The following is a 22,523-nucleotide window of genomic DNA, read 5'->3' as shown; positions in this document are numbered from 1 at the left end:
GCCATTGTGAAGCCTGACACGGAACCCCAGTCCTTTGTGGGGCTTCTGCCCCAGGGAGCTGCGGGGCCCCTCTGTGCCCTGAGACCCCACAGTCGGGGGGTGGCGCTCTGTGGCCCTTCATTCCGGCGGGCAGTGCTGGTGAGGGATTGTTTCAGCTTCTGAGGTGAAGGCCTGCCGTGGGCCTGGAGAATGACGGAGAATGATACAATGTCTGTGTGCTCGTTGCCCTGCTGAGGACATAAAATTAAGGTATAATTCAAAGCTCCTTCTCTCACGTTTCTCTCTTCTTTCTACAAAACCTATTAATGAGATGTTGGAACTTTTCGCTTACATGTCCTGTCTTTTTCTAGTGTTTGGGAAGATTTTCTCAACTTGATCATCCAGTCCTTCTCCTGAATTTTAATATTGCCAGGCACATGGCTGACACAGGGAGATGGGCAGGGAACAAAATAAGTCAGTAAATTATAAGGTTGGAGCCCTGCTGCGTGGGCACATGTGTGTGTGGATGTGTGTGCATGCATGTATGTGTGTGCATGTATGTGTGTGCGTGCGTGTGGGGGTGTGTGCATGCGTGTGGGGGTGTGTGCATGCATCTTTGGGTGTGTGCATGTGTGTGCGTGCGTGTTGGGGTGTGCATGCATGCATGGGTGTGTGTGCGTGGGCTTGCGTGTGTGTGCTTACTTTTTTTTTTTTTTTTGAGACAGAGTCTTGCTTTGTCACTCAGGCTGGAGTGCAGTGATGCAGTCTCGGCTCACTGCAACCTCCACCTCCCGGGTTCAAGTGATTCTCCTGCCTCAGCCTCTTGAGTAGCTGGGACTACAGGCGCCTGCCACCATACCCAGCTAATTTTTGTATTTTTAGTAGGGATGGGGTTTCACCATATTGGCCAAGTGGCTCTCTAACTCCTGACCTCGTGATCTGCCTGCCTTGGCCTCCCAAAGTGCTGGGATTACAGGTGTGAGCCACTGTGTCTGGCCGTGTGCGCTTACAAGGTGGTCTCTGCAGCGTCACTGAGATGACATTGAGAAGAGGCTTGATAAGGTGCAGGAGGACGTGTTCTGGGCACAGGGCACCATGAGCAGGAGGGCCGAGAATGTCCTGCGGTAAGTGAGGAGTCCACGCGGCGGGGGCAGAGGCAGGTGTGGGCTGATGGCAGGGCCAGGGCCTGACCTCGATGGCCCTGAGGAGCCTCTGCGTCCACTCGGGCTTGTGTGTTCGGGGACCCTGTGGGTACTGCGTTGAGGTCAGTGAGGCCTGGTATGGCAGAGGTGAGGGTGCTGTGTGGGTGCTGGGTGTCCTTCAAGGCACAGCAGATTGGTTTCTAGTGGGGCCCAGTGTGAGGGAGGCGCAGGTGGCTCAGAGGTGCTGGGACTCCCCGGGGTACAAGGCTGTCAGAGGAGGTCAGGGCAGAAAGGTCCCAAGGGATGTGCCGGCCGCCCACTGACGTGCAGCCATCAGACGTCTGGATGGGAGTTCAAGGCAGCGTTGGGCTGGAGGTGCCTGGAGAGGAAACGTGGAGTCGGGGGGTCTGTGGGGCAGTCCCAGGGGCGGCACTGGCGGCCAGGCTGCTGAAGCGCCCCCCAGCTCCCTGGTGTAACCTGCCTGCGCCTCCTGGAGGGCTGCAGGCCTGCGGGGCCTGTGTTGAAGGGGGATGTCACTGGGCTGCACTCTGAGGCTGGTAGTGACTCTTCTCTGGGTCCCACCTTAGTGAATGTACCTCAGGTCTTTGTACAAACTCAAATATTTGTATAAACACTTAATTTAAGAAATGAGAGCTGGCGCTCGCCTGTAATCCCACCTACTGAGAAATGTCAGCCCAGCAGCGAGGCCTGTCTGGTCTCAGCCCTGTCCGTGTGAGCTCCATGCTGTGTGCGTGGCCCCCATAGCACCATGGTCCATGGAGATGGGGTCAGCTGGCTCTGGCTGGGGGTTGGGGGCCCGGCTACTCTAATGCAGGCAGGACCCTGAGTGGGGCTAGGAGGCAAGGACCAGGTTGGGGGGCTCGATGTCACAGGCGTGGGCAGGAACCCATGGCCCTCTGAGAGCTTCGTGGCCACAGTAGGGGCTGGGCCATGGGGGAAGCGACTTTATTGCCTGGGGTCAGTTCCTGGCAGGGATTCTTACTGTCTTTCTAGACACGGAACTCTTTTGAGAATTAAATTCAAAGCACTGTCATGTTATATCATTGTTTTTCATTTTTTTTTTTTTTGGAGATATAGAGTCTTGCTCTGTCGCCCAGGCTGGAGTGCAATGGCACGATCTCAGCTCAGTGCAACCTCTGCTATACAGATTCAAGCAATTCTCCTGCCTCAGCCTCCTGAGTAGCTGGGATTACAGGCGCCCGCCACCATGCCTGGCTACTTTTTGTATTTTTAGTAGAGACAGGGTTTCACTATGTTGGTCACACTGGTCTTGAACTCCTGACCTTGTGATCTGCCCATCTCGGCCTCCCAAAGTGCTGGGATTACAGGCGTGAGCTACCTCGCCCGGCTGTTTTTCATTTTCTTAAAAAAACTTTCAGGGTGACATAGCTGTTCAGAGAACCATGCAAAGTTCCCTTTTCCTCCTAACCTGGCTCCTCTCCAGCGGGAAGGAGCAGAGAGTGCTTGTGGTGTGGTTCTGCGTGTCCACACGAGGTTGATGAGAACCCTCGGTGCCTGGACTGTCTTCTCGCCAGGGGCAGCTCAGGGACATGCTGGTGCTGGAGAGTGGTTTGTGTCTGTACCTCCCTGGCTGCTGTGAGCCGCCTCCCCGCGTCCTCTGTCCTCAGCACGGGTTGGCGAGGGAGCCGTGTGTGTCTGTGGTGCAGGTGCGACGTGGGGTCCTGTCAGGGAACAGGAGCAAGGCGTTCATGCCATAGGGAGGTGGAGAAGGGACGCTGTGTGAGTTTGGCAGGTGCTGAGGGCTGCAGCAGAGCTGAGGGGCAGGGCGGTGCAGACGGGGTGTTTGGGGTCAGGCCAGCCGTGGAAAGACCGCAGTGGACCAGGTGCGGAGACACAGAGCTCGAGGCGTCCAGTGGCCTGGCTGGGCCTCGTCCATGTGCTGCCGCAGGCATGCAAGGGACCCCAGCCCAGCTCCCTCCCTTGGCAGTGGGGGCATGAGGGTTGCATTACACAGGAAGGGACTGTCCGGATGATGGGAATGTGTCTGGGATCATAGCTGTGGTGTAGCTCACAGTGTTGTGAACAGCGGGTGTTGGGTTGGGGGCATCTGTGAGGCCAGTTTCAGCAGTGTGGTCATTTTTGTGAAAATAAATGAAAACAGGTTTTGCAGAGCCCGTTGGTGAAGGCAGGGGTGCCTCTGGCGTCGACTGGACGGCCTTTCCCTCCTGAGTGACAGCCCTGGACGCACTGTCCCCTCATGAGGATGCTGATGTGGCCCTGCTGCCAGAGTGTGCCGTGCACGAGGGGGCCAGGCCGCACACGCACCCGTGTGTCACCGAGGAGGGTGACTGTGGGAGGAGCACCCATGTGTCACCGAGGAGGGTGACTGTGCGGGAGGACACAGTGCCACAAGGGAGGGCGGCAGAGTGGTTTCAGCTCCAGGAGGTGGGGCAGCCCGTGCAGAGAGGTGCAGGGTCTCTTGTCTGGTGGACAGGAGCTGGCCCACCTGTGAGTGGGTAGGGCCTCCTGCCAGGGAGCCTTGTGCATGGCTGGGAGGAGGGCGCAGCTGATGTGGACGCAGCCCCAACGTGAACAGGACTCACGTGGATGGGTGATGTGCGTGTGGACCCCGCGTGGACACAGCCCCGACGTGAACAGGACCTCGCGTGGATGGACGATGACGTGCGTGTGGACCTGGTGTGGACAGGCGATGATGTGCGTGTGGACCCCAAATGGACACAGCCCCGACATGAACAGGACCTTGCATGGACAGGCGATGATGTACGTGTGGACCTGGCGTGGACGGGCGATGATGTGCGTGTGGACCTTGCGTGGACAGGCGATGATGTGCGTGTGGACCTGGCGTGGATGGGCGATGATGTGCGTGTGGACCTGGCGTGGACGGGCGATGATGTGCGTGTGGACCTTGGCGTGGACGGGTGATGACGTGCGTGTGGACCCGGCGTGGACAGGCAATGACGTGCGTGTGGACCCGGCGTGGACGCAGCCCCGACGTGAATGGATTTGGTTCCGACGTGACCACACTGGCACGGGAAGCAGAGGGTGAGGCCCTGCTCTGCTGTCAGGACGACGTGTCAGATTTCTGTCTCTAAGATGCTGCTCAGACTTGTCTGGAGGGTGAATTAGTGGGAGGGTGGCTTGGAGAAGGCTATCCTGGGCGGGTTTCACCACTTGGACGTGAGCTCTGGCATGGGCCAGGGAGTGGCCGAGGACAGCAAGGAGCAGAGGATGACCCCATGGGCAGCAGGAGCTCAGACGGGAGATGTGGAGCAGACGGGACTCCATGTGGCACCGTCCCTCCCACCTGGGCTGGGCACCCGCGAGGCTGAGGACACTGGGGAGGGAACGCTGCCTGTCGGGTGGTGGTGACGATTTCATGGGTGTGTGTGAAACCAACCTCGCTGCACGATGCAGCAGTGCAGGCCCCGACTCTCCGTGCTCCCCAGTGGGGCTGCTCCATGCAGCACAGGACACGCCTGCAGCTCTGTGCCTGTGAGTCTCAGGAGCTGTTTTCTGGGAAGTTCATAACTCAGCAAAACTGACTCACAAACAACAGAAACTTCAGGCTGTCCTAAGACATGGGTGGCAGAAGAAAATGTGCCCCAGGGGTGGGCTTGTGATGCCACCTCTTCCTCCTGGCAGAGCCCCCCCAGAGGAAGCCTGGGCTGGGCAGTCCGCCAGGCGGGGGAGGGGGCCGAGGCGTCCAGGCTGCAGAGGGTGCCGGGGTGGACAGCGGAGGAGAGAGGGAGTCGGTGCCTGAGGAGGCTGTGGGCGAGGCGGAGCAAGGGCAGAGTGCACTCACTGGGGGTCACCCTGCCCCCCGGGACTCCCCTCATAGGACAGAGAAGCCCCCGGTGAGCGGGGCTGCTGAACGCAGGCCCCAGGGCCTGTAGTTTCCTTAGGGAGACGGGTGGCTCTGTATGTGGGCGTGGAGAGAGGCCCATGGGAGACGGTGGATGGGTGTCTCTGTGTGTGGGTGGGCAGAGGCCTGTGGGAGGTGGGTAGACGGGTGACTCTGTGTGTGGGCGTGGAGAGAGGCCTGCGGGAGACGGTGGATGGGTGTCTCCGCATGTGGGCATGGGGAGAGGCCCGCAAGAGATGGGTGGACGGGTGACTCTGTGTGTGGGCGTGGAGAGAGGCCTGCGGGAGACGGTGGATGGGTGTCTCCGCATGTGGGCATGGGGAGAGGCCCGCAAGAGATGGGTGGATGGGTGACTCTGTGTGTGGGCGTGGAGAGAGGCCTGCGGGAGACGGTGGATGGGTGTCTCCGCATGTGGGCATGGGGAGAGGCCCGCAAGAGATGGGTGGACGGGTGACTCTGTGTGTGGGCGTGGAGAGAGGCCTGCGGGAGACGGTGGATGGGTGTCTCCGCATGTGGGCATGGGGAGAGGCCCGCAAGAGATGGGTGGACGGGTGACTCTGTGTGTGGGCGTGGAGAGACCCGTGGGAGACTGGTGGACGGGTTGCTCTGTGTGTGGGCGTGGAGAGGCCTGTGGGAGGCGGATGGGTTGGTTGGCTCTGCGTGTGGGCGGGAGAGAGGCCTGTGGGAGGTGGGTGGACCGGTGTCTCTGCGTGTGGGCATGGAGAGAGGCGGATAGGTTGGGAGGCCGATAGGTTGGGTGGCTCTGCATGTGGGCATAGAGAGAGGCCTGTGGGAGGCGGATGGGTTGGGTGTTTCTGCGTGTGGGCGGGAGAGAGGCCTGTGGGAGGTGGATGGGTTGGGCTGTTGGGTGGCTCTGCGTGTGGGTGTGGAGAGGCCCGTGGCAGCTCCTTCGTTGCAGAAACCGCATCAGAGCACATCTCACGTAGTGCAGGACACACGGGGCGTGGGACAGCGTCTGTATGAGAGCAGCATCTGTGCGTATGCAGTGTTATTTAAGGACACACCCACAGACACGGACGGACACGTCCTTACACGGAGAACGGCCATTGCCTCTGAGTGTTCAGGATCATACGTTTTTCCTTAATATCATCCTTCGCTTTGCTCATCATACTGAATACGTGTGTATGTGAGTTTTACTGCAAAACAAAACCAACAAGCCACTGTGTTATCCAGACGGCTCTGTGCTGTGGGCGCGACTCAGGACAGCGGCTCCTCCCAGCGTCCGGTAGCAGCAGCTAAATGACAGGGGCTGGAGGCCGCTCCAGGCAGTGGTGTGGCTGGTGTGCAGGGTGTTTTGGGGGTGTCTGAGCTAGGTGGAGAGGAAGGCATATGTCACGCTGAGACATCAGAGACACATCCATTCACGTCAGGGCTGCGCCCGCGCCGAATCCACACTCACGTCAATGCCGCCCACGCCGGGATGTGTCTGAAGAGTGTGGTGACAGCCGTGTGCCCTGTGCATTTCTGAAGGCTCCTAGCGGCTGCAGTTGCCGGGAGCCATGGAGCCATGTGACCTTGAGGTCCACCGGGGAGGGGAGGGTGTATTTCGGAGGCTGGAAGTGGCACCTGGAGGGGCTGGCCCTGGGTGTGATAGCTGAGAGGAGGGAGGTGGAAAAAGATCTGGAAGATGCCCACGGGAAGCAGGAGAAGGTGAGTGACCAGAGTGGGGTGCCCAGAGGGTAGCCCAGGGCAGACCAGAGGAGGGGGCGGGTTTCGCACCCCGGGAAGGGGGAGGGGCTCTGTGAAAGTGAGAGCTGTGTGGACGTGGAGCTTGTGAGTCTGACCGGGAAAGACAGAGGGTTCCAGACGGTGCGGGAGCCCCTTCGGTCTGGCTGTGTGGGGCAGGGTCCTCATCCCCGGGGAGGGGCCTCGTAGGGCGGATTCCTAGAAGATCCTCAGGACGCAGGAGCGGAGGCTGCTGGCTGGATGAGGATGGAGCTGAGACCTGAGCGGGCAGCCTGGGCCTGAAGGACAGCACAGGGGCTTGTGTGAGGCCACGAGGGGCTAGAGTAGGATGCCCGTGTGATCCAGGTCTGGTGTGTGACGCGTCAGGCCCCACGGCGCCCCAGGCTGACTGGCCCCCTAGAAGGCCTGTGGTCTCCATGGCCGCAGTGCGTTCTGGGGACAGGGCAGAGTGGAGTCAGCAGAGGGAGGAGGTGCGTGGGGCATCCAGGGATCCAGGGGTCTCCGGGCCACGCTCCCCTCCCCAGCAGCTGTGAGGATGGTGCGGGCTACTGTCTGCCCAGGACTGTAAGTGTCAGGCATAGCAGCTGCTGTTAACAGTCAAGGAATGTTCGGGTCAATTCGAGAACTTCAGGGCCCAACAGCAGAGCCCTGGCAGACAGACTCAAGACAGGTGGTGGTTGTCAGCCAGGAGGGGGCGCGGAGCCCTGGGGGTGGTCAGGCCCATGTGGCCTTGGGACAACAGCGAAGAGATGGGATCGGCTGCGAGAGACAGGGAAGTGGGTGACAGGGAGGCTCAGGGGCTGCAGCCAAGGCCCCGGAGGCTCTTCCACACCAGAGCCCATGTTTGGCCATGCCGGCCAGGTCAGGGGCTCAGTCCGGTGGGCCACCACAGCCGGCAGCACAGGCGGGAAGGTGAAGCTCCATGGAGCACCCTGGTGGACAGTGGTGCTGTGGGAGCTGTGGACCAGAAGACGGAGCCCATGCTTTGTCTGGATGGGTGGGGTGGCAGCTGCCAGTTCAAGGTCTGTCTTTTGTTTATTTACTTCATAAAACGCTCCAGGTGTTTTGTGAGAAATTATTCTTGGCCGGGTGTGGTGGCTCACACCTGTAATCCCAGCACTTTGGGCCGGGTGTGGTGGCTCACACCTGTAATCCCAGCACTTTGGGCCGGGTGTGGTGGCTCACACCTGTAATCCCAGCACTTTGGGCCGGGTGTGGTGGCTCACACCTGTAATCCCAGCACTTTGGGCCGGGTGTGGTGGCTCACACCTGTAATCCCAGCACTTTGGGCCGGGTGTGGTGGCTCACACCTGTAATCCCAGCACTTTGGGCCGGGTGTGGTGGCTCACACCTGTAATCCCAGCACTTTGGGCCGGGTGTGGTGGCTCACACCTGTAATCCCAGCACTTTGGGCCGGGTGTGGTGGCTCACACCTGTAATCCCAGCACTTTGGGCCGGGTGTGGTGGCTCACACCTGTAATCCCAGCACTTTGGGAGGCCTTGTGGGTGGATCACCTGAGGTCAGGAGTTGAGACCAGCCTGGCCAGTGTAGTGACACCCCCGTCTCTACTAAAAATACAAGAAATTAGCTGGGTATGGTGGTGCACGCCTGTAGTCCCAGCTACATGGGAGGCTGAGGTAGGACAGTTGCTTGAATCTGGAAGGCGGAAGTTGCAGTGAGATGAGATCACACCACTGCACTCCAGCCTGGTGACACAGCAAGACTCTGTCTCAAAAAAAAAAAAAAAAAAAGAAATTATTATCTTAGTGTTGATAAATTTGCCTTTATACATACCAATAGTTGTGCACACTGAGAGAAGTAGGCAGTTTGGGATCTGAAACTGGCCTGGTGACACTGCAGGCGTGGGCAGGCAGGCAGATGCGGGCACAGGCGGGCGCTTCCCGCACTGTTGAGGCCACCAGAGCTTGCGCTTCTGTGGTTGGTTTTGACGAGGACTCCCTCCGTGTCGGAGGCCGTGTGAGGCACGTATCACGGACCGCCGGCTGCGTTGTGAGGCGTGCACACGTGGAGCTGTGACAGTCATGGGAAGTTCTGTTTCCAGCTTTAAGCTTTTGTTTAAATCTCTGCATATCAGGAAACGATAAATTAAGACCGAATGAGGAGTTGTGGACTAGACGTGGGGTGTGGGGTGTGTAGGCTGCTAGGAGGAGGGGCAGCAGCCCCGAGGGGTTGTGGGGCCCACGGGACCATCTGACGCAGTGCCTGGCGGAGCTGCGTTTCCCTGTGGAGGAGGGAGTAGGAATGGGCTCTGGGCCGCGGCTCTGTGGGCTGCTGAGGGCTGCTGTCGGTTCTGCTCTTATTTGCCCAGGGGAAACCTGAGTCGCTGCCCCTCCTGTCCGGCCTTAGCAGTCGTCCCCGGGTTCCCCAGCAGGTGACCACAGATGATGACGGAGCCTCCTGGAGCTGCCTCAGTTTCCCCAGCCGGCCCCTCACTGTCCTCCCCATCTCAGGAGCCCCGGAGCCACTCTCTGCCAGGCTCTCTGTGGCTCCAGTTAACCCTCAGGTCATCCCAGCCTCTTCCGAGCCATGGTTAGGATCGTTAGGATCAGCCCCGTCCACTGTGTGTCCATGGAAGTGAAACAGGCCACCAGCAGCAGGTGGCCGTGGGCGGGACAGGCTGTGGGGCAGAGGCTGGAGTGGTCTCGCGGGTGCACACCTGGGCCGCGGGGTGCTGCGGCCGTGGCTCCTGCACGCCGGGGTCAGCAGCCATCTCATTGGGTTTTAACGTGCATTTCCCAGTTTACAATTGAGCGTTTAAAACATGCTTATTTGACATTTCTCTGTCGTGAAGCTCTCTATTGGCTAGAGTGGGGCTGGCGAACTCTGAGGGAGGGAGCAGATGGTGATCATGGTGTGCCTCAGGCCTCCTTCCAATGAGCGGCGCTGTGTGCTGTGGTGGGAGCAGGCCCTGCGGGGCCACAAACCCGCGCACACAGCCACGTTGGCCAGGCCCTGGTCTAGGTTGTGGCCCTGGAGGCACTGCCAAAATTTCCCTCAGGCCTCGGCTTTTTTTCTCCATGGTGCTTTTGGATAACTCAGGGTGCTTCTCTTTGACTTGTCATTTCCTTCATGGTCAGTTTTGTTTTCTGTCTCATAAATCTTTTCCTCACCCACAATCATGACGATACCCTCCTTAGCAACCTCCAAAGGTTCATGGTCGCCTTTTCCAGTGTCCTCACCCACCCGGCCTTGGTTATTTTCGGAGTAGGATGGTTTAATACAAGCTGAGAGTTTGGCTTTTTTTTTCTAATTTCAGCACCAGGAACGATGTTTGTGGTCTGTATTTTTAATTGTAAGATACACACTAAAATTCACCAGTTTCATTGTGCAGTTTGGGGACTTTTCACCCCTGTCCAGTCTCACAGACTCGCGGACTCGCCGGCAGTGCTGGCCCAGAGCTCGGTCCCCACAGGCCTCCCTCAGGCCCCTCTGGCCAGTCCCTGTCCGGCCTGGACTGTGCATCCCGCCTGCATCCTCCCACCAGACTTGCTGTTGTTCTGGAATTGCGTGGCGTGTGGGAACATGCTCCTGCGTCTGCCCCCCTCCCCCGTGGCTTCGTGGGCGCCTGCGTTCACTCTCACTGCGGAGCCACGTCTGCGTGGGGAGGGGTTACGCTGTGTTTATCAGCCGCCTCCTGAGGGACTAGGTGCTTGTTTCCAGTTTGGGGCTGTTAGGAAAAGGGCTGCTTTGAACATGCTTGTATAAGACTTTGAGAGGATGTGTGTGTTAGTGTCTTTTTTTTTTTTTTTTTTTTTTTTTTTTTGAGATGGAGTTCCCCAGGCTTGTTCCCCAGGCTGGAGTGCAGTGGCGCGATCTCAGCTCACCACAACCTCCACCTCCCAGGTTTAAGCGATTCTCCTGTCTCAGCCTCCCCAAAAGTTGGGATTACAGGCACACGCCACCATGTCCGGCTGATTTTGTATTTTTAGTAGAGACGGGGTTTCTCTATGTTGGTCAGGCTGGTCTCGAACTCCCAACCTCAGGTGATCTGCCTGCCTCAGCCTCCCAAAGTCCTGGGATTACAGGCGTGAGCAACTGCACCTGGCTGTGTCTTTTTTTTTTTTTTTTTTTTTGAGATGAAGTCTCACTCTGTCACCCAGGCTGGAATGCAGTGCAGTCATCTCAGCTCACTACAGCCTCCGCCTCCCAGGTTCAAGTGATTCTCCTGCCTCAGCCTCCTGAGTAGCTGGGACCACAGACACCTGCTACCACGCCCAGCTAATTTTTTGTATTTTTGGTAGAGACGGGGTTTCACCACGTTGCCGGGCTGGTCTCAAACTCCTGATCTCATGTGATCCACCTGCCTTGGCCTCCCAAAGTGCTAGGATTACAGGCGTGAGCCACTGCACAACCAGCTGAGGGTCTTCAACAGAAAATTTATTTGGTTAAAGGTATTTCCTTCTCTTCTTAGTTTGCTAAGAGTTTTGTGTTTTGTTTGTTTGTTCGTTTGTTTGTTTTTGAGATGGAGTCTCGCTCTGATGCTCATGCTGGAGTGCAGTGGCATGATCTCGGCTCACTGCAACCTCTGCCTCCCGGGTTCAAGCGATTCTCCTGCCTCAGCCTCCCGAGTAGCTGGGACTACAGGCACCTGCCACCACACCTGGCTAATTTTTTGTATTTTTTAGTAGAGACAGACTTTCACCATGTTAGCCAGAATGGTCTCCATCTCCTGACCTCATGATCTGCCAGCCTTGGCCTCCCAAAGTGCTGGGATTACAGGCGTGAGCCACTGTGCCCAGCTGAGTTTTGTTTTTTTTAAATCATGAATGGACAATGATTTTGTCAAATGATTTTTATGCACCTGCTGGGAAGATCATGTGATTTTTCTCCTTGTATCTTTTGTCATAAATTGTATCTTTTTTCCATACACATTAAGCTCACTTTGTTTTCTAGGACTCTGAGTTTGTCAAGAATGATTATCTTTTTGTATATTGCTAAATAAGGGTGACTAACCTTTTTCTTTGGATTTTTACCTCTGTGTTTCCTGGTGAGGTTAATGTTGAGTTCTTGCCGTCTGCCCTTGTCAGGGTCTGGTTATGTCAGGCTCTTAGCATGAGTTCTCCAAGAAGAGTTTGAGACTGAATTGTTTGTGCCCTGAGCATCTGGTGAAACCACCTGCAGCCCTCTGGGGCCTGGCGCTGTCTTGGAATGGACTTTCTGACCATTCTGGAACTTTCTGGGTTTCCTCTGCTGGTCTCAATGCTGGTGAATTACTGTTCTAGGAACTTATCAGTTTCACGTAAACTTTCCATTTTATTAGGGTCAAGTTCATCATATCCTGTCTGTGCTCAGACATCACCTGCTTTAGGTGCACCCGGTTTAATAGTGCACAGCCAGCTCCCCCGAATCCGTGGGTCCAGTCAACACAGATTGAAAATGTTTGGGAACCAAAACAATAAAAAAAAAATACAACAATAACAATAATGCAGAGCTTAGAAATACAGTAGAACAACTATTGATACAGCGTTTACAGCATGTTAAGTGTTGCAAGTAATCTGGGGATGGCATAGAACGCATGGGGGGGTGGCGTGCACAGCTTCTGTGCAGACTTGACACCACTTCACGTCCAGGACTTGAACACCTGTGGATTTTGGTATCAGAGCGGCGTCCTGGAACTAGTCCCCCACGGATACCAAGGGATGGCTGCGTTTGTCGCCTTCTAACCATAGTAAATAATTGGCCTGTTTGTTAGTGATTGTCTGCCTTCATTAGAATGCTGGCTCCAAGGTCTGCGTCTTGTGTTTTCACTGAAGTCCCAGAACCCCTGTCAGGAGCCGCCAGCTGTGCCAGCCAACACAGGAACCACTGGCCACAGTTTAATTAAAATTAAATACAATTAAAAATTCATTCGGTTGGCCAGGTGTGTTGGCTCACACCTGTAATCCCAGCACTTTGGGAGGCTGAGGTGGGCGGACCACTGGAGGCCAGGAGTTCGAGACCAGCCTGGGCAACATAGTAAAACCCCGTCTCTACTAAAAATACAAAAGGCTGGGCATGGTGGCAGACGTCTGTAATCCCAGTTACTTGGGAGGATGAGGCACAAGAATCGCTTGAACATGGGAAGTGGAGGTTACAGTGAGCCGAGATTGCACCACTGCACTCTAGCGTGGGTGACAGAGCAAGACTCCATCTCAAAAAAAAACAAATGGGCTGGGCACGGTGGCTCACACCTGTAATCTCAGCACTTTGGGAGACTGAGGCAGGAGGATCACTTGAGCCCAGAAGTTCGCAGCCAGCGAACTGCCCTGGATAACAGACTGAGACCCTGCCTCTACTAAAAATACAAAAAGTAGCCAGGTGTAGTGGTGCATGCTTGTAATCCCAGCTACTCAGGAGGCTGAGGTGGGAGGATTGCTCAAGCCCACGAGGTCAAGGCTGCAGTGAGCCAAGATCATGCCACTGCACTCCAGCCTGGGTGGCAGAGCAAGACGCTGTCTCAAAAAAAAGAATAATAATTATGAGATCCTTCAGTCCCACAAGCCACAGTTCAAGTGCTCCACACCATGTGTGGTCAGCAGCTGTGCTGTTGGGCAGTGGAGATGTGGAAGCTCCCAGTGTTGCAGAATGTTCCGGAAGCCTGGCTTTGAGCCTGGCTTCATTCTCTTCATCTTGTTTCTCTTCTCCCTCCCTCAAGAGCCTCAGACATGCCTGCTGATCTCCCCTTATACTTGCCTGGCAAGACTGACTCTACTCTTTCCCTTCTTCCTCCCTTTTTATGTAAAAGTTAACTGAGCTTCAAAGACTATTTAATAAAAAGTGCAGTTATGGGAAACTGGAATAGAAATGATACAAATGGGGTAGAAAATGAAGAGTGTGAAAGTATTTAATCTCTGTCAGTAAGCCACAGACACTGTACGTCATCCCAGGCCCCCACTTTCCGCAGTCTGACCCCAGCCACCCGTTTCCCAAGCTCAGACAGGAACATGGGAGAGGCCACCAAGGTTCCTGGGGAAGCCTTCCCAGCATGGCAGTCACCCTGGTGCCTCATCCCAGAGGCGGGGTCCCCACGTGGTCCCCTGGGTCCTATGGTGCCTGCTGCCTGTCTTTCAGGTGGGGACCATGTCCCTACCCTGCCCCTCCCTGTCTGCGGCCCCAGGTGCCCTCCCTGGCCCCAACGGAGCACTGCGCGTGCCGTGTCACCATCCTGTCCCCACAGAACGCACGTGTCCTCATCCCCGCTGAGCCTAGTACCAGGCTCAGTGCCTGCACTGGGGCCCTTGGTGTACATCTGCCAGGCGCAGGCAGGTCTGTGACTGGGAAAGAACACAGTGCTTGGGCAGGGCGTGGTGGCTCAAGCCTGTAATCCCAGCACTTTGGGAGGCCGAGACGGGCGGATCACGAGGTCAGGAGATCGAGACCATCCTGGCTAACACGGTGAAACCCCGTCTCTACTAAAAAATACAAAAAACTAGCTGGGCAAGGTGGAGGTCGCCTGTAGTCCCAGCTACTCGGGAGGCTGAGGCAGGAGAATGGCGTAAACCTGGGAGGCGGAGCTTGCAGTGAGCTGAGATCCGGCCACTGCACTCCAGCCCGGGCGACAGAGCGAGATTCCATCTCAAAAAAAAAAAAAAAAAAAAAAAAAGAACACAGCGCTCTGTGCACAGCGGCAGAACTGCGGGGCTCTCGTGCTGCCTCGTGGACCCGGCCCTCACTGCCTTGCCTCTGAGGCCCTGCATTTCCCCAGATCACCCCTGAAATTCACCCCTCCTCGGGGAGCTTCCACCCAAGAGCTTCCTCTTGGGCCCAAAACAGCATGATGGGGCCCCCAGCTGCCCCCCACCCCCGTGGGCCGCGTGCCCACTCCTGCTGTCTCTGATGCCTTGGGCCTCCCAGGTAGAGTCTGTTCTTCACGGTCCCTGAAGAACTTTCGTTTATTTTAAGCAAACAGACCAGTGTAACCGAGCAAGGCTTGGTACCGCGGTGGGATGGGGGCCGTCCGCCTGCAGTCCAAGGGTAACCCTGTTGTGCTTTTTCTCCGCAGGCGTCACAATGTAGCAGGGACCCCAGGCGTCGTGCTCAGGTAAGTGCACGTAGGCCGACTGCCCTCCTCTTTCCGCGCCTGTGAACTGCCGGACTTTGCCGAGACCACGCTTTGTGCATGTGGTCGCCATGCCTTGCAGCGCCTCTTAAACGCCGGCTCTGGGGACAGGCTGGAGCCGTGCGTGGGTCCTTAGCTTTTCTCTCGGTCAGTACTTCTGATTGACCCCATTCCGCCTTTTGCTCGGTGGGGCTTGGTTGCGAGTTCTAGTCTAAATGGCGGAGTTGTGGCAGTCACATAGCCATGACACGAAGTGAACAGGTGCCATTTCTGTGCTAGAAAATGGAAAAAGAGCCAGGGCCGGAAGGAGGGTGCAGAAGCGAGCCCGCGTGCGGAGCCAGGAGGCAGCGTCGCGTGGGAGTGCTGGCCTGAAGCCTCCATGCCCCGGCAGAGGGACGGACACGCGGACGTCTAGCGGAGGTGAGGCCCACGTCCCCGACCCCGGAGGTGCTGCTGACTCCTTGCCCAGCCCTGTTGCCTGTTGTGGGGAGGGCGGGCGATCATGAGTAGCAGGCGGGTCAGGACACGGTGCAGCATTCACGGTTCACTGCCGAGTTTTCCTGGCCCTTCCTGTAAGAGTCCAAGATCCAGCCAGCTGTGGAGGGCCCAGGCCTTGATGGCAGCGCGGGGTGCAGAGGGCTGGTTTTCTTCCGTCACTGGTTCACTTGGGTGCCCTCCGGACGGCGTGTGGCGGAGGAGCAGTGCTGTGTGGGGGCGCAGCCTGGGGCTTTTGCCCAGTGAGTTGTGAGGCAGTTGATTAGCACTGGGAGATCCTCCGGCACAGGGCGGGGCTCCCCGTCCCAGGTGGGTGTGGTCCTCAGGGGCTCAGGGCGGGGCTCCCTGTCCCAGGTGGGTGTGGTCCTCAAGTGCGCAGGGCGGGGCTCCCCGTCCCAGGTGGGTGTGTCCTCAAGTGCGCAGGGTGGGGCTCCCCCTCCCAAATGGGTGTGATCCTCAGGGGCTCAGGGTGGGGCTCCCCTCCCCTCCTGTGTGGGCGTAGTCCTCAGGTACGCAGGGTGGGGCTCCCCCTCCCAGGTGGGTGTGGTTCTCAGGGGCGCAGGGAGGGGCTCCCCTCCCCTCCTGGGTGAGCGTGGTCCTCGGGCTCAGGGCGGGGCTCCGCCCCCCTCCCCTCCGTCTGCCTTCCCCTTCCTGGGCAGGCTCCTTATCCTCAGTGCGCATCAGGTCTCCCGAACCTCACAGCCCCACAGGGAGGAGGAGGGGAGGATTTGACTTTGGAAGTCTCTGACCAGGTGAGGACCGCAGGCGTAAAGGTGGTGGCATAGTGGTCCGGGACAGGCCTCACCCACAGGCATGTGACCCCTGGATGAGCCCAGCTTTCGGCTGCTTCGTGGGACCCCCAGGCCCGCGCCTGCAGCAGGCGACGTGGGGCTCAGCAGAGAGCTCCAGGCTGGGCCTCTTGGTGGCGGTGATGACGGAAGTGGTGTCACGCATGCAGCAGTTTGGGTCGCGGCTTTCCCTCCTCACTGAGGGAGACTCGTGCCTGCTTCTCCCCTGGTGAAAGGTCTGGGGAGCGAACTCCCAGTAGTGGGGTGCACCCCGGCCAGCCTGAGTCCCCGCCAGCCTCCACCCACGCAGCGGTCCTGCTCTCTTGCTGCGGGTGTGCGGTGACGTCGGGGGTCTGCTCCCTGAAGGCACAGGTCTGGTGGGCGAGCAGAGCGGCTGCGGCAGCTCTCAAGGCAGGGCCTCCGCCAGCCACTGTGGCCTGGCCTTGTGCCCGCCCTGCGAGGGTAGAGTGGGGCCCCGGGGCGACGCGGCCCCTGCCCCGTGCTGCCTCAGGCTCTGGGAGACACAGCCTCGGGACACCCGGTGGAAGCGGCGCCGGCCCGGAAGTGAATGAGGAGGAAGGGGGAAGGGCGCACAGCCCAGACTCTTAAACTGGGCCCAGGGGCCGCGCTGTGAGCCAGCCGCACAGGGTCCAGGTGCCCAGAGCCTGCCCATCCTTATCCCATCTGGCAGCTCTGCCCTCGCAGGCTCCTCCTGCTCCCTCCGCCTTCACAGACAGAGGGTCCCGGGATCCTGCCTCTCTGAAGCTTTATGGACCCTTCTCAGTCCTCGCTGCGAGAGGAGAGGAAGGGGTGTCAGGCACAGAGAGAAGCCAGTGCCGGGGGAGCCGGGGGCTTTTGAAAAGGTGGGCTTGTCCCAGTGCACACAGACACTGGATTGCTGACCGTGCCCTGCACATGGGAGCCTGGGACCCAGTGAGCCCAGGAGGCTCCTGCTGCCGGGGCCGGGGGCCTGCACCTTCCTCCCAGCCTGCATGCTCTTCCTTGGAGGGCCGCTGTCAGAACTAAGCCAAGGATGAAAGGCTTTGGAGAGTTTCAGGTGTTAATTAATCGCATTTTGTCTTGCAGAAGCCAAAGATGTTGACCAGGAAGATCAAGCTGTGGGACATCAACGCCCACATCACCTGCCGCCTGTGCAGTGGGTACCTCATCGACGCCACCACGGTGACGGAGTGCCTGCACACCTGTGCGTGCCCCACCCAGGCCACCCAGGGAGGGCGTGCCCTTCCCAGCTGTGTGCTCTTCAGAACCTTGGCCTTTGTTTTACCACGAGCTTTGAGCTCAAGCCCCGACAAAAGCAGGACCCAGGACCAGGGGCAGAGAGGATCTTGAGGATAAGTCAGAAAAGTCATTTCACACTAAAGGTCCTGTGGGTGGTTTCAGAGCAGATGAGGCCTCACTTAGGAGAGCTAAACACAGGAGGGGCCACGCTCCTGCCACTGAGCAGCAGGGCCAGTGGCCGCTGTGACACGGCGCTCACTGCTGGCGGTTTCCACATCTCCGAAGGAGTTCCTTAAATCCTTCAAAGGGGAACCTGCCAGTGTGCTCCTCACACTGGATGTGCGTCCGCACACCTGATGAGCCTGTGCGTTGGTGTTAGAGGACTCACAACTGGGGCTAGACCTGGGTGTTTCTCTAAGTGTGGCTGCAGCTGACGGGCAGGCGTCATCAGTCAGGCTGAGGCTCAGTTCTTGTGCTAACATGAGGCCTCATGGCTGGCGGCCCTGCTGGTGTGGACGACCGCTGTGTGCGTCTCTTGATGGCTGAGGACCATTTCGCTTAAACAGGATCTTTAAAATAAAGTGTACACTTATAATACAAGTGATGCTTGTGTATTTCTCATTTTAGAAAATAAAATATTTGCCAAGTTGATAGAATTTTGACTTTAACGTTAATCGTATTTTTAGATACTGGTTAGCATATTTTATGTTAGGTTATTTTCATTTGATTTTATCTAGTTGTACATAGAAGATACTGTCATCTTTTAGGACAAAGTATTGTAAAATTATCTATATTAGCCCATGTTCTGATGACCCACAGCTCTCTCACCTTTGAGCATCATATCCCCATTCTAAGTGTTTCTTCCCACTTAAATCCTAACCCTGCCTCTTTGAGGAAGCCCATTGACAGGACAGTTAAAACTTTCTTGTTGCTTCTGATACCAGAACGGCAAGATGTTTCCTTTTCAGAAGCCAAGAGCCGTAAGGAGGACAGCAGTGAGCATCTGCACAAAAATGAGCTCAGAAATGCCCGTGTTCAGTGGAGCACATGGGTGGGCTGGGTGCCCTGGCTCTGGACTCTCTCCTAACACACTTGTGTTTTGATGACAGTCTGCAGGAGCTGCCTGGTGAAGTACCTGGAGGAGAACAACACCTGCCCCACCTGCAGGATCGTGATCCACCAGAGCCACCCCCTGCAGTACATCGGGTGAGTGTGGGCCTCCCCAGGCCACAGTACGTCGGGTGAGTGCCCCCCAGGCATCTCTGTGAGTGTGGGCCTTCCCAGGCCACCGTACGGAGTGAGTGCCCCCAGGAGTCTCTGTGAGTGTGGGCCTTCCTAGGCCACAGTACGTCGGGTGAGTGCCCCCAGGCATCTCTGTGAGTGTGGGCCTTCCCAGGCCACCGTACGGAGTGAGTGCCCCCAGGAGTCTCTGTGAGTGTGGGTGTTCCGAGGCCACAGTATGTGGGGTGAGTGCCCCCAGGCGTCTCTGAGAGTGTGGGCCTTCCCAGGCCACAGTACGTCGGGTGAGTGCCCCCGGGCGTCTCTGTGAGTGTGGGCCTTCCCAGGCCATAGTGCTGTACCCCCATCCTGCCTTGGCAGCAGCCTCTCCTGACCAAGGGCACCCCAGGAGCTTCACACGAAGAACCTGGGTCCAGCACTTACCAGGCCACCCTGCCAGGCCTGCCCACACTGTGCCTGCAGATACATTTCCATCAATACTTAGTCAAGTAGACTGGGTATAGTGGGTCACACCTGTAATCCCAGCACTTTGGGAGACCGAGGCGGGCGGATCACCTGAGGTCGGGAGTTTGAGACCAGCCTGACCAACATGGAGAAACCCCATCTCTACTAAAAATACAAAATCAGCCAGGCGTGGTGGCGCATGCCTGTAATCCCAGCTATTCGGGAGACTGAGACAGGAGAATCGCTTGAACCCAGGAGGTGGAGGTTGCAGTAAGCGGAGACTGTGCCGTTGCACACCAGCCTGGCAACAGAGCAAGACTCTGTCTCAAAAAAAGAGAAAAATCACTTAGTCAAGTCAAATCATTGGAGAACCCTCAGGACCCAGGTTGAATGTCATGAGTTTTATGCAGAATTTGCTGAAGTTAAATTTGATGTGAGCTGGCCCTTGGATCCACCTTCCACCTTTCTGCCGTGGAACAGGTGGTCCTGGCCCTGCTGCCCCTGGCACATGGCCGGGGTCTGTCTCCCTGTGCCACGCTCTTCGGCCCAGGGTCACAGAGAGCCTCAACTCACCACTGGGCCAGCCACTGTTTCTGGAGAAGGCAACTCTGGCCTGGACGTGAGCAGGAGGCCAAGGGGCCAGCCAGGTGGAGCATGTGGTTCTCACACAGACTTGGGGGGTTGCTCCAAAGGAAGGGAAATGCTCCTCATACCACAGAGGGTAGTAGAGATAATTCTGAAGACATTTTGAAGGAGGAAAGGCCGATGTGTTTGTTTTTCCCTTTTATTTTTATTATTATTATTTTTAAATTTTATTTATTTTTGAGACGGAATCTCGCTGTCACCAGGCTGGAGTACAATGGCGCCATCTCAGCCTGCTGCAAGCTTCGCCTCCTGGGTTCAAACGATTCTTCTGCCTCAGCCTCCCAAATAGCTGGGATTACAGGCGCCTGCCACCAAGCCTGTCTAATTTTTACTTTTTTTTTTTTTTTTTTTTGAGACGGAGTCTCGCTCTGTCGCCCAGGCTGGAGTGCAGTGGCCGGATCTCAGCTCACTGCAAGCTCCGCCTCCTGGATTTACGCCATTCTCCTGCCTCAGCCTCCCGAGTAGCTGGGACTACAGGCACCCGCCACCTCGCCCGGCTAGTTTTTTGTATTTTTTTTTAGTAGAGATGGGGTTTCACCATGTTAGCCAGGATGGTCTCAATCTCTTGACCTCGTGATCCGCCCGTCTCGGCCTCCCAAAGTACTGGGATAACAGGCTTGAGCCACCGCGCCCGGCCAATTTTTGCATTTTTAGTAGAGATGGGATTTCACCTTGTTGGCCAGGCTGGTTTCAAACTCCTGACTTTAGGTCATCCGCCCACCTCGGCCTCCCGAAGTGCTAGGATTACAGGTGTGAGCCACCGCACCCAACTCTTACAGACTTTTCTTTACATTATTTGGAAACATTCCAGAAAGGCCTCTGTTCAGTGGAAATCCCACAAAGACCAGGATACCCCAGGAAGCAGTTGGTGGGAGGGGCAGGGACAGTGTCCCCTGAGCGCACAGGACGCAGGGAACCTCGGGTGTCCGCAGGGACACTGTCCCCTGAGCGCATGGGACGCAGGGAACCTCGGGTGTCCGCAGGGACACTGTCCCCTGAGCGCACGGGACGAAGGGAACCTCGGGTGTCCGCAGGGAGAGTGTCCCCTGAGCGCACGGGACGCAGAGAACCTGGGATGTCCGCAGGGACAGTGTCCCCTGGGACGCGGGGAACCTCGGGTGTCCGCAGGGACAGTGTCCCCTGAGCGCATGGGACGCAGGGGACCTCGGGTGTCTGCAGGGACAGTGTCTCCTGAGCGCACGGGACGCAGGGAACCTGGGGTGTCCAGCAGACAGAAGCACGGGTTCCCAGAATAACCTTATCTGTCATTATTTTGAATGTTTGTAAGCAGCCAGAGCCCAAATTAAATGATGCATTAATTCAAGTCATACATAGCTTTTGGTGACACAAACATTTTTTCATTTGTAAACTAGAAGTAAAATTCCAACAGAGTTCCCAACTGGTGATTCTGAACTTTGATATTGTTAAATGGAAAATGTACAAGAATTATAGAATTAACATTTCTAGCTAACTCCACCTTTCTGTTCTTTCGCCAGTCATGACAGAACCATGCAAGATATTGTTTACAAATTGGTACCAGGCCTCCAAGAAGGTGAGTGTCCGACTGTCTCGCTGATCTCTGAGGTCCTGGCCTGGCCTCTGCAGCTGCTGCTCTCCTGGAAGTTTGGTTCTCAGATGGGAGGCCCCTTTCCTTTTGGTCGAATCACTGTCTTCTCATCCCTGCTCTCAGCCCATCTTTATCTCCTTGGCTGGTCTCTTCTTTTGTCTGTCTAGGATCCGTAGACATCTTTCTGCCCCTTCTCTGTATTCATTCAGCAAGTATGGATCGCATGTTTAGTGCATGGGACCCCCAGTGCTCAATGCAGCTCCTGCCCCGCCCAGGACCCTGCCTTCTTCCTGGGCCCCACCTCCTGTCCCAGACTTGCCTCTCCCCATCCCACAGCACCAGCCTCCCCACAACAGAGGAGCAGCACATTGGCAGAGCGGGTAGCTGGTGTTTCTAGAAAAACTTCACTGTAAAGTCAAATTTCATTTAGAATTAAAGGAAATACCAAGTAGTACAAATACCCTGCAAGTGGAAATCGGTTGCTTGGGGATCGCTCGGCGGAAAGCTCCCTGGCTCCCGCCGCTCGCACGGTGGTGGTGGCCCTCCGCTGGCGACCGGGAAGGAGGCCAAGGAGGGGCCGGGTCAGCGCCAGGTGGGCTGTCCTGGCATTCTGCTCATCAGACCTTTCAAAGGCAGATAGAGAAGCTGAGAATTCACTTGGGCTGGTTCTCACTGTATCTCAGAAGAGGGTTAGAATTCAAAACACAGCTGAATATGCCAGATCCATAGAAATCGTATCTCACCTTTAATGCGTGACCCAGAGAATCACACTGTTCAGAGGCTTCTTTCCCTACTCACAGAGTTCATTCATGCAGGAAGAATTTAGATTTCCTGAGTAAACGTAGATGAAACAATTAGTCTTTTAATATCTGAAAGTTTTTTCGTCCTGGGAAAAGGCAAAGGATACATTCGAGTAAAATGCTGACACCTTAAGAAACGTTTGCACCGAGTGTTTCAGACGCGTAGCAGTGGGTGGGATTGGGGCAGGACCCTGAGTTTTGTGACCCCCACCAGTGCTGACACCTTAAGAAACATTAGTGGCCGGGCGCAATGGCTTATGCTTGTAATCCCAGCACTTTGGGAGGCCGAGGTAGGTGGATCATCAGGTCAGGAGTTTGAGACCAGCCTGACCAACATAGTGAAACCCTGTCTCTACTAAAAATACTAAAAATACAAAAAAAAAAAAAAAATGAGCCAGACGTGGTGGCAGGTGCCTGTAATCCCAGCTACTCAGGAGGCTGAGGCAGGAGAATCGCTTGAACCCGGGAGGCAGAGGTTGCAGTGAGCCGAGATCACACCACTGCGCTCCAGGCTGCATGACAGAGCAAGACTCTGTCTTAAAAAAAAAGTTTG

General features: G+C 56.6%; 1 protein-coding gene and 1 long non-coding RNA gene across 4 annotated transcripts in view; one reads left to right on the top strand and one right to left on the bottom strand.

Moving 5' to 3' along the window:
- LOC105483813 (polycomb group ring finger 3) overlaps window positions 1-22,523 on the top strand; it is a 62,480-nt gene that overhangs the window by 10,029 nt on the left and 29,928 nt on the right. For 2 of the 3 annotated variants that reach the window (XM_011744790.3, XM_071093931.1), the window contains exons 2-6: window positions 14,697-14,735; window positions 15,033-15,173; window positions 17,123-17,240; window positions 18,385-18,481; window positions 21,100-21,155. In XM_011744790.3, coding sequence (XP_011743092.1) covers window positions 17,132-17,240; window positions 18,385-18,481; window positions 21,100-21,155 — 262 coding nt within the window. In that variant the 5' untranslated portion in view covers window positions 14,697-14,735; window positions 15,033-15,173; window positions 17,123-17,131. The other variant, XM_071093932.1, reaches the window with a different exon arrangement.
- On the bottom strand, window positions 6,182-6,929 carry LOC139362464 (uncharacterized). Its single transcript, XR_011621572.1, has 3 exons — window positions 6,792-6,929; window positions 6,407-6,601; window positions 6,182-6,316 (listed from the first exon to the last, which is right to left on the bottom strand). It is a non-coding gene; the product is annotated as an uncharacterized lncRNA (long non-coding RNA).

Source organism: Macaca nemestrina, chromosome 3 (genome assembly GCF_043159975.1).
Source record: "Macaca nemestrina isolate mMacNem1 chromosome 3, mMacNem.hap1, whole genome shotgun sequence".
NCBI classification, from domain to species: Eukaryota; Metazoa; Chordata; class Mammalia; order Primates; family Cercopithecidae; genus Macaca; species Macaca nemestrina.
Note: the sequence above shows the minus strand (reverse complement) of the source record. Positions and strands in the feature narration are given on the sequence as shown.